Below are 11,251 nucleotides of genomic sequence, written 5' to 3'. Positions count from 1 at the left end.
ATGCATAAAGCACATGAGGGAACACAAGCATACATAGATTACAAACAATGGACAATCGAGCTAGGGGGTACAATATCACATTACAATTACACAAGGACCTTAAGGACAAACATATACTTACAATTCTAACAGCTTTTTTGTTTGTAGAGCATTTAACTGTCTTAAAATACAGTTCAATTTCTTTTTGTAGGGTACGAAAATGTGGTTTTCTGTTTGTAAATTGACATTTGTGTATATGAAATTTGGCCAAAGAATAATGAAATTAATTACATAAAAAATGTTTCAGCTTATTTCTATTGTATGTAAAGAATCCAAACAGTTCATCTCTCCACAATAGTGTAAAATCTTCATAAATGTGTTCAATTATAATCAAATCAAATCAAATTTTATTTGTCACATACACATGGTTAGCAGATGTTAATGCGAGTGTAGCGAAATGCTTGTGCTTCTAGTTCCGACAATGCAGTAATAACCAACAAGTAATCTAACTAACAATTCCTAATCTGTCTTATACACAGTGTAAGGGGATAAAGAATATGTACATAAGGATATATGAGTGAGTGATGGTACAGAGCAGCATAGGCAAGATACAGTAGATGGTATCGAGTACAGTATATACATGTGAGATGAATATGTAAACAAAGTGGCATAGTTAAAGTGGCTAGTGATACATGTATTACATAAGGATGCAGTCGATGATATAGAGTACAGTATATAGGTATGCATATGAGATGAATAATGTAGGGTAAGTAACATTATATAAGGTAGCATTGTTTAAAGTGGCTAGTGATATATTTACAACATTTCCCATCAGTTCCCATTATTAAAGTGGCTGGAGTTGAGTCAGTGTCAGTGTGTAGGCAGCAGCCACTCAATGTTAGTGGTGGCTGTTTAACAGTCTGATGGCCTTGAGATAGAAGCTGTTTTTCAGTCTCTCGGTCCCAGCTTTGATGCACCTGTACTGACCTCGCCTTCTGGATGATAGCGGGGTGAACAGGCAGTGGCTCGGGTGGTAGATGTCCTTGATGATCTTTATGGCCTTCCTGTAACATCGGGTGGTGTAGGTGTCCTGGAGGGCAGGTAGTTTGCCCCCGATGATGCGTTGTGCAGACCTCACTACCCTCTGGAGAGCTTTACGGTTGAGGGCGGAGCAGTTGCCGTACCAGGCGGTGATACAGCCCGCCAGGATGCTCTCGATTGTGCCTCTGTAGAAGTTTGTGAGTGCTTTTGGTGACAAGCTGAATTTCTTCAGCCTCCTGAGGTTGAAGAGGCGCTGCTGCGCCTTCTTCACGATGCTGTCTGTGTGAGTGGACCAATTCAGTTTGTCTGTGATGTGTATCCCGAGGAACTTAAAACTTGCTACTCTCTCCACTACTGTTCCATCGATGTGGATAGGGGGGTGTTCCCTCTGCTGTTTCCTGAAGTCCACAATCATCTCCTTAGTTTTGTTGACGTTGAGTGTGAGGTTATTAACCTGACACCACACTCCGAGGGCCCTCACCTCCTCCCTGTAGGCCGTCTCGTCGTTGTTGGTAATCAAGCCTACCACTGTTGTGTCGTCCGCAAACTTGATGATTGAGTTGGAGGCGTGCGTGGCCACGCAGTCGTGGGTGAACAGGGAGTACAGGAGAGGGCTCAGAACGCACCCTTGTGGGGCCCCAGTGTTGAGGATCAGCGGGGAGGAGATGTTGTTACCTACCCTCACCACCTGGGGGCGGCCCGTCAGGAAGTCCAGTACCCAGTTGCACAGGGCGGGGTCGAGACCCAGGGTCTCGAGCTTGATGACGAGCTTGGAGGGTACTATGGTGTTGAATGCCGAGCTGTAGTCGATGAACAGCATTCTCACATAGGTATTCCTCTTGTCCAGATGGGTTAGGGCAGTGTGCAGTGTGGTTGAGATTGCATCGTCTGTGGACCTATTTGAGCGGTAAGCAAATTGGAGTGGGTCTAGGGAGTCAGGTAGGGTGGAGGTGATATGGTGTCTTGCCACAGTTTTCTTACATGCATACAATGCCAAAAAATATGCAACACTGTTTCTGGGTGGTCATTACAAAAGGAGCAATTTGAGTTGATGTTTTCCTTAAACTTCTTCATATTTATATTGACAGCCAACAGTGGGTTAACTGCCTGTTCAGGGGCAGAACGACAAAATCCCCGACAGGAAAAATGTATGGTGGAAAAGCAATTGGACCCATTTTACCTGTTTGACCACTAGGTTTTAGGGGTATTATGACTCATTCTGTGGTACTCTATTGTTAGGGTGGAGAGACATGTATCTTGTCAGTATTTCCATAATCTTTGCTGTAGTAGCTACTGTCAATGGCCGTGTTGGAGGGCATCAAAACGACTGCTGACTGACTGATCTACAAATCACCTTGCATCATAAATAATAAATCATTATTATTTGTAGATCAATCAGTCAGCTAGTGTGTAGTAGTGTAGCCAGGTTGTATTCATTACGCAGAATCTGTTGCAAACGTTTACTATGTTGCAAGACATAATGAATACACTCCATGGGTGTCTTGCAACGGAAACAGTTTACCGTTTAAGAACCAAACAGAGCAAACAAAACGGGGACAGACCTACCTAGATTTGTCCAATAGAAACACTAATTTTCGTTGCAAAACGTTTTCTGTTTGGAGTAACTGGTTTCTGTGGTAAAAACGTTTTGTAGCAGACTAACTGTTTTGAAACAGAATTGGTGTAATGAATACATCCTGTGCTTCCAAGACTACTTGTTGCAATGCAGTGCACAGTCATGTATTGTAGGCTACTATCAAAACTTTCTAACTGATTTATCTCACAATGCGATCTTTCAAATAGGTCACGGTTTATACAAGAGAACACAGTAGGTTACGTAAAAGAGACAAACTTTGAAAAAGTGCTGTTCGGAGTCTGATCCTTGCTTGGTTTGAGTATGACTATTAAACAAACCTCCAACAACTCAAATGGCCTGATGGGACTGTCACTGTTTACTCTCAATTTATTGCCATGTAATGCTGTAATGTTGCAGTGTGGAGTGTGACTGGAATCCCTCATCAGTGACCCCAAACTGTCGATGTATGTATAGACTACTATTATGTCATTTCATTGGATGCTTGTTTGGCTTTTCAAGCACATTTGTTATTTTTGTAATGAAAAACACTAAGTTAAATAAAACATCTTTATGAAGCAATAAGCCTACTATTACTTGATGAAAAACAGAAACATTCTGTACTGTTTCAAACAGGCATCACCACCCTCAAAGTTAAGAAAAAAAGAGCAATTATAATCTATTTGAATTAAAGTTCAGACTTAGAATTATTGGACTAGTGCTGTTAATGCTTAGCAAATGATGTAACAAATGGCCACATTTCATGTCATGGGTCTAATGATGGGAATGACGACATGGCGGAAGTAGAAGGTAAGCCTAAACCTTAGCCGCCCTTTAAAATAAATTGTGTAACTGTTCCAGACAAATCCATAGCTCTGGTCCAGGTCAGAGCTAAGAATATGGGCCCAGATTCACAAAACCTTCTTGAGTTTTCTTAACTGACGTTTTTTCCTTAGCTATAGACTTGTGAAGAAAGTTAAGCAAACTTGATATTCTTCAAGAAGATTCTTGGAAATATTCTTACGTTATTCCTTGTTTCTCCTGAAGCAAAAAAAGTTAAGAAGAAATGTGATTCTTGAAAATAAAGTTATTGGATTACTACTTGGAAATGGCCACTGGGCCCAGTTTCACAAAACACTTCTTATACAAAAACGTATGGTGGTTCGTGCAATTCCTCAAACATTTCTTTCAGGATTCATTATTTTCTTACAAACTTCTCAAATAACTTCTTAACTGTTTTAAGATGATTTTCCATAGGCAACTGAGCTAGATAGCTATCTAGGGACTGTAGGGACTTGCTTCCATTCAGCCATGAGCATAAGTGCTGTCGGGCACTGATGTTAGGCAATTATGCCTGGTTTGCAGTCAACATTCCAATTAATCCCAAAGGTGTTCAATTGGGTTGAGGTCAGGGCTCTGTGCAGGCCAGTCAAGTTCTTCCACATTGATATCGAGAAACCATTTCTGTATGGACCTCGCTTTGTGCACGAGGGCATTGTCATGCTGAAACAGGAAAGGACCTTCCCCAAACTGTTTCCACAATGTTGAAAGCATAGAATCGTCTAGAATATCATTGTATGCTGTAGCGTTAAGATTTCCCGTCACTGGAACTAAGGGGCCTAACCCGAACCATGAAAAACAGCGCCAGATCATTATTCCTCCACTACCAGACTTTACAGTTGGCACTATGCATTGGGGCAGGTAGCGTTCTCCTGGCATCCGCCAAACCCAGATTCATCTGTCGTACTGCCAGATGATGAAGTGTGATTCATCACTCCAGAGAACGCATTTCCACTGCTCCAGAGTCCAATGGCGGTGAGCTTTACACCACTCCAGCCGATGCTCGATCTTAGGCTTGTGTGCGGCTGCTCGGCCATGGAAAACCATTTCATGAAGCTCCCGACAAACAGTTATTGTGCTGACGTTGCTTCCAGAGGCAGTTTGGAACTTGATAGTGAGTGTTGCTACCGAGGACAAGACGATTTTTACGCACCACGCCGCTTCAGCACTCGGGGGCCCTGTTCTGTGAGCTTGTGGACTACCACTTCACGGCTGAGCCATTGTTGCCCCGAGATGTTTCTACTTCACAATAACAGAAATGACGGTTGACAAGGGGCAGGTCTAACAGGGTAGACATTTTAAGAACTGACTTGTTGGAAAGGGGCATGCTATGACGGTGCCACGTTGAAAGTCACCGAGCTCTTCAGTAAGGCCATTCTACCTCTCTCCTCCAAACATAACGATGGTCATTATGGCCAAACAGTTTCATCAGACCAGAGGACATTTCTCCAAAAAGTACAATCTTTGTCCCTGTGTGCAGTTGCAAACCATAGTCTGGCTTTTTTATAGCGGTTTTGGAGCAGTGGCTTCTTCCTTGCTGAGCGGCTTATCAGGTTATGTCGATATAGGACTCGTTTTACTGTGGATATAGATACTTTTGTACCTGTTTCCTCCAGCATCTTCACAAGGTCCTTTGCTGTTGTTCTGGGATTGATTTGCACTTTTTGCACCAAAGTACGTTCATCTCTAGGAGACAGAACACATGTCTCCTTCCTGAGCGGTATGACGGCTGCGTGGTCCAAAGGTGTTTATACTTGCGTACTATTGTTTGTACAGATGAACATGGTACATTCAGGCATTGGGAAATTGCTCCTAAGGATGAGCCAGACTTCTGAAGGTCTACAATTGTTTTTCTGAGGTCTTGGCTGATTTCTTTTGATTTTCCCATGATGTCAAGCAAAGAGGCACTGAGTTTGAAGGTTGTCCTTGAAATACATCCACAGGTACACCTCTAATTGATTCAAAATATGTCAATTAGCCTATCAGAAGCTTCTAAAGCCATGACATAATTTTCAGAAATGTTCTAAGCTGTTTAAAGGCACAGTCAACTTAGTGTTTGTAAACTTCTGACCCACTGGAATTATGATAACGTGAATTATAAGTGAAATAACTTGTCTGAGAAATTACTTGTGTCATGTACAAAGTAGATATGTCCTAACCTACTTGCCAAAACTGTAGTTTGTTAACAAGACATTTGTGGAGTGGTTGAAAAACGAGTTTATTGACTCCAACCTAAGTGTGTGTGTGTGTGTGTGTGTGTGTGTATGTAAATATATATATACACACACTGTTCAAAAAAATTAAGGGAACACTTAAACAACACAATGTAACTCCAAGTCAATGACAATTCTGTGAAATCAAACTGTCCACTTTGGAAGCAACACTGATTGACAATAAATTTCACATGCTGTTGTGCAAATGGAATAGACAACAGGTGGAAATTATAGGCAATTAGCAAGACACCCCCAATAAAGGAGTGGTTCTGCAGGTGGTGACCACAGACCACTACTCAGTTCCTATGCTTCCCGGCTGTTGTTTTGGTCACTTTTGAATGCCGGCGGTGCTTTTACTCTAGTGGTAGCATGAGACGGAGTCTACAACCCACACAAGTGGCTCAGGTAGTGCAGCTCATCCAGGATGGCACATCAATGCGAGCTGTGGCAAGAAGGTTTGCTGTGTCTGTCAGCGTAGTGTCCAGAGCATGGAGGCACTACCAGGAGACAGGTCAGTACATCAGGAGACGTGGAGGAGGCCGTAGGAGGGCAACAACCCAGCAGCAGGACCGCTACCTCCGCCTTTGTGCAAGAAGGAGCAGGAGGAGCACTGCCAGAGCCCTGGAAAATGACCTCCAGCAGGCCACAAATGTGCATGTGTCTGCTCAAACGGTCAGAAACAGACTCCATGAGGGTGGTATGAGGGCCCGATGTCCTCAGGTGGGGGGTTGTGCTTACAGCCCAACACCGTGCAGGACGTTTGGCATTTTCCAGAGAACACCAAGATTGGCAAATTCGCCACTGGCGCCCTGTGCTCTTCACAGATGAAAGCAGGTTCACACTGAGCACGTGACAGAGTCTGGAGACGCAGTGGAGAACATTCTGCTGCCTGCAACATCCTCCAGCATGACCGGTTTGGCGGTGGTGTGGGGTGGCATTTCTTTGGGGGGGGGGGGGGGAGCACAGCCCTCCATGTGCTCGCCAGAGGTAGCTTGACTGCCATTAGGTACCGAGATGAGATCCTCAGACCCCTTGTGAGACCATAGGCTGGTGCGGTTGGCCCTGGGTTCCTCCTAATGCAAGACAATGCTAGACCTCATGTGGCTGGAGTGTGTCAGCAGTTCCTGCAAGAGGAAGGCATTGATGCTATGGACTGGCCCACCCATTCCCCAGACCTGAATCCAATTGAGCACATCTGGGACATCATGTCTCGGTCCATCCACCAACGCCATGTTGCTCCACAGACTGTCCAGGAGTTGGCGGATGCTTTAGTCCAGGTCTGGGAGGAGATCACTCAGGAGACCATCCGCCACCTCATCAGGAGCATGCCCAGGCGTTGTAGGGAGGTCATACAGGCACGTGGAGGCCACACACACTACTGAGTCTAATTTTGACTTGTTTTAAGGACATTACATCAAAGTTGGATCAGCCTGTAGTGTGGTTTTCCACTTTAATTTTGAGTGTGACTCCAAATCCAGACCTCCATGGGTTGATAAATTTGATTTCCATTGATAATTTGTGTGATTTTGTTGTCAGCACATTCAACTATGTAAAGAAAAAATTATATAATAAGAATATTTCATTCATTCAGATGTGTTATTTTAGTGTTCCCTTTATTTTTTTGAGCAGTATATATATATATATATATATATATATATATATATATATACACACACACATCTATATACACACACACACATACATATATATATATATATATATGTGTATACATATATATGCACACACATCAATATACATTTATATATATATAGATGTGTGTGTGTGTGTATGTGTATATATATATATATATATTACATTTCTACTTTAAATGGAGCACAACCATGTATTAAATCATATGACAAATGTTATTCAAATAACTTGACTCACCCTCAATTATACCTGGAGGCACATGTATCAGCTTTAAAAAAGACCATGTTTCTCTTTGTTTGGGCTAATTGTCTAACCTAGCACACGGCATTGGCAACTGGCTGCATTTCACAGTTCCTGGTTATATGTTGATAATTAGCACAACACTCGATGCTCTGCTCCTCTTTCCATTTTGCCGATGCAGGCGTTGACTCCTCATCCCTCAGCAAAGTACGTTTTTGGGGACAACACTTTTTTACCCACTTTGAACCCAGTGTGAACCAGCAGGAATTCTCCCATTGGTTGATGCAATGCATGCCTGCACATCAAGGTTGTACTTAGATGTTGCATGTATCAACCAATGGTTGCAGTCCACGTTATTGATTGTGTCCTCAGGCACCAGATTGCTATAATGCTGCGTTCAAAACAACTGGGAACTCTTGGGAATAAACAAGATCCGACTGGGAAAAATAGTTTTGAATGGTCATCCAACTCGGAAATGCAGGCATCTTTTCTCGTGCTCCGACTTTCCGACGTGAAAATTACTAACCTCATGATTTGACCTAGTTTTTCCCCCAGTCGTTTTCAACGCATAACATATGATGTGGTTAGCTGATACGTAAAATACATGTCTTGGCATGTGTCAGCAACGTCTGAGCAGGGGAACACAACCCTAGACACACGGGAACTTGACACCTAATGAACTGGCGTGGTGCTGCCCATGGTTCTAATCTAAACGGTCAGCATAGCTCAGTGAAGAAGGTTGGGGGAACTCACTTTCTATTCAAACCAGCTTTCAAACTACTTTTAAAATGTTAATTCTTTTGATATAAATGTATCCAAAAAACTTGGAAGTCAATCAATCTGCCATCATTGACACAATGGAAAATCAAATAAGTTATTATTTAAATAGCATAGGCGCCCATGCCATTTCAATATTTAAATAACTAATTTGATTTTCCATTGTGAGGAAAAACAAATGTGTACAATTTAAGGCCAAGTGGCAAACAATAATGCATGCACTAGGGATGGGAGCATGCGAGGACAGACAGAGTCATTGTTTTTGTGTCTGTTAAGTTGTTACTTGTATGTATATGTTTGTTTTTGGATTTTTTTTAAATATATATATAATTATTAAAAAATTAAAGAAAATTTGAGTGTACATATACCAGACTTGAAACTTAAATGATTTTTTACAAACAATTGTTTAATGTTAATAACCAGCATTAAGTACACAACCAGTGCTATTTACAGCATTCAGAACCCAGACAGACACACAAGTACCTTCAAAATTCAAATGTCTGTATTTACCAGTGTTGGGGAGTAGTGAACTACACATTGTTCTAGTAATTCAACTACATTTTACAGTATTTACATATACTTATTCACAAAGTAGTTTGGATGTAGTGAACTACTTTTTCAAAGTAACTATAGTTTTATTATGGGTAACTTTAGCTTACCTTCTTCCAGTGTGAAGTAATTGGTAGCTTGGTAAACTATATTTGAGTAGCTTCACCAACACTGGTATTTACACAATTAGTGTAAAAAAATTAAAAGGAAATCCCAGAAGGCAAGGCAGGTACAATGTTCCAGTATCCCACTCAAACACTTGCTCTTCCAAATAACATGCACTGTATTTGCTATAATCTCAAAACGTACTGTTCTTAATTTAATTATACACAATTTAAACACAGCCATAATGATTCAATCTATGTTTAGTGATCCACTCCTCAAACTATTTTGCTAACCCGTTTCCAGATCTGTTTGTGTCGTCTTGCCAACACCTATGGTCTTGTGCAGAAATAAATCTGGGACCAGGCTATTGTTTTGCCACAGGCTCATCCACAATGATGATTGCAATACAAAGAATACGATTCGATCTGTACAAGTAAACCTGCATAATTTTTTTGATGAACAATGAATGTGAATTTAAGTCTTAATATTGCAGTCAATAAATCTTTCAATCTGTCATATAAACAACACGCCATCAAACTAATGTTGTACACCAAACCGCAACTGTAATGATGGCAACCATGTACTAGCTAAAACACCTGAATCTGGTCTGAAGCGCTATTAAATCGATCTTGTATCAGTTTGTGGTGGCCTGGCCGGGCTCTGAACCAGGTCTGAGGCGAGCGGTCAATGGTGGCATAGGCCTTGGACCATTTGAAGCGGTCTTAAGCTGTCTTGTATCAGACAGTCTGTGGTGGCCTAAGTCTGGAGCAGTGTTCAGCCAAGCCTAGTCTGACCCTGAACTAGGTCTATCTTGGTTTGCCTCTCACAGCTTGGCCTTGGGGGTGCTCTCCAGCAACATCCTCATGTCCAGCAAGGCCTCCTCCAGCCTCCGGGCCATGTGGGTCGCATTGGTCTCATTGCAGCTGTTGAACGCCGACACTGCAAAGTTGATGTGTTCTGCCATGGGGTTGTAGCACACGCCATAGCCGTCAGGTGCCACGGGTCCGAAGCACATCACACAGTCAGTCTTGGCTGGCACCTTTGGGGGAGGAGAAAGAAGGGGGGAGCGGGCAAGCTTACTCCTTACGGTATGAGCATTAGCTAGTAGCCTCAGTAGCTAGACCCCCTAAGTAGCCTCAGTAGCTAGACCCCCTAAGTAGCCTCAGTAGCTAGACCCCCTAAGTAGCCTCAGTAGCTAGACCCCTTAGTAGCTAGACCCCCTAAGTAGCCTCAGTAGCTAGACCCCCTAAGTAGCCTCAGTAGCTAGACCCCCTAAGTAGCCTCAGTAGCTAGACCCCCTTAGTAGCCTCAGTAGCTAGACCCCCTAAGTAGATTCAGTAGCTAGAACCCCTAAGAAGCTTCAGTAGCTAGATCCTTATGTAGCTAACTTCTAATGACTAAGCTTGCTCGTGTAGGTATAAAAATAAGCTAACCAAGATGACACTTGGCTGACCCTAAGTGTTAGCTACTGACAACATTAGCTCAATAGCTAATTGTTAAGCTTGGCTACACCTGTCCCAATCGTGCAGGGCAGACAGACACTCAAGGAAAGAGTACTTCAGCACTACGGCACAGTGTTTTATCAACCAATTACGTCAGACTAGCAGAAATTCAACCAAAATGGTTTAATAAAACACTGTCACTGCATTGTCATATGGTTGTTCAGCCACCATATTGAGCGTCAATGAAAAGTCCCATAAGATAGCTATTTACCTGGCTAGTGGAAAGATTGTAGTGGTTGGCCACAGCGTACGAGGTGTCCATGAAGATCTCAGGCATGGAGGTCAGGTCTTCGATGGCCTGCAGCTTCAGCCCCAGAAGGTGTCGGTCTATGGCCTGGCCATGGATCGCCTGGACACAGCCAAACCATAGACATACATTTTTATATCTAATATTCATGCATATTGACCATGTGTTTAGGCTATATCATTGATCCAAACACACTGGGCAAACACACTTGACTTGTGCACTTCAAACCTTTCAATGTATTTTTTTTTATAAGGGACTGATAGTGCTCAGCGAATGGTGATTTTTGAGGTCGGTTTGTTTCTTAAAAAATAATCACGGTTTTTGATTTAGATTCGCAATATATATATATATACACGTGTGTGTGTGTGTGTGTGTGTATATATACAGTGGGGGAAAAAGTATTTAGTCAGCCACCAATTGTGCAAGTTCTCCCACTTAAAAAGATGAGAGGCCTGTAATTTTCATCATAGGAAAACTTCAACTTTGACAGACAAAATGAGGAAAAAAAATCCAGAAAATCACATTGTAGGATTTT

At 42.4% G+C, this 11,251-nt stretch overlaps 1 protein-coding gene across 1 annotated transcript in view; it reads right to left on the bottom strand.

Moving 5' to 3' along the window:
* Positions 1-8,698: 8,698 nt before the first annotated feature.
* The window catches only part of crata (carnitine O-acetyltransferase a), a 28,788-nt gene continuing 26,235 nt past the window's right edge, over positions 8,699-11,251 (bottom strand). The window contains exons 12-13 of the mRNA XM_064943385.1: positions 10,681-10,818; positions 8,699-10,006 (exon numbers count right to left, since the gene is read on the bottom strand). Of these exons, the coding sequence (XP_064799457.1) occupies positions 9,791-10,006; positions 10,681-10,818 (354 nt within the window). The 3' untranslated portion in view covers positions 8,699-9,790. The remainder of the gene's footprint in view (positions 10,007-10,680; positions 10,819-11,251) is intronic.

The sequence above is a fragment of the Oncorhynchus masou genome, chromosome 28 (genome assembly GCF_036934945.1).
Source record: "Oncorhynchus masou masou isolate Uvic2021 chromosome 28, UVic_Omas_1.1, whole genome shotgun sequence".
NCBI classification, from domain to species: domain Eukaryota; kingdom Metazoa; phylum Chordata; class Actinopteri; order Salmoniformes; family Salmonidae; genus Oncorhynchus; species Oncorhynchus masou.
Note: the sequence above shows the minus strand (reverse complement) of the source record. Positions and strands in the feature narration are given on the sequence as shown.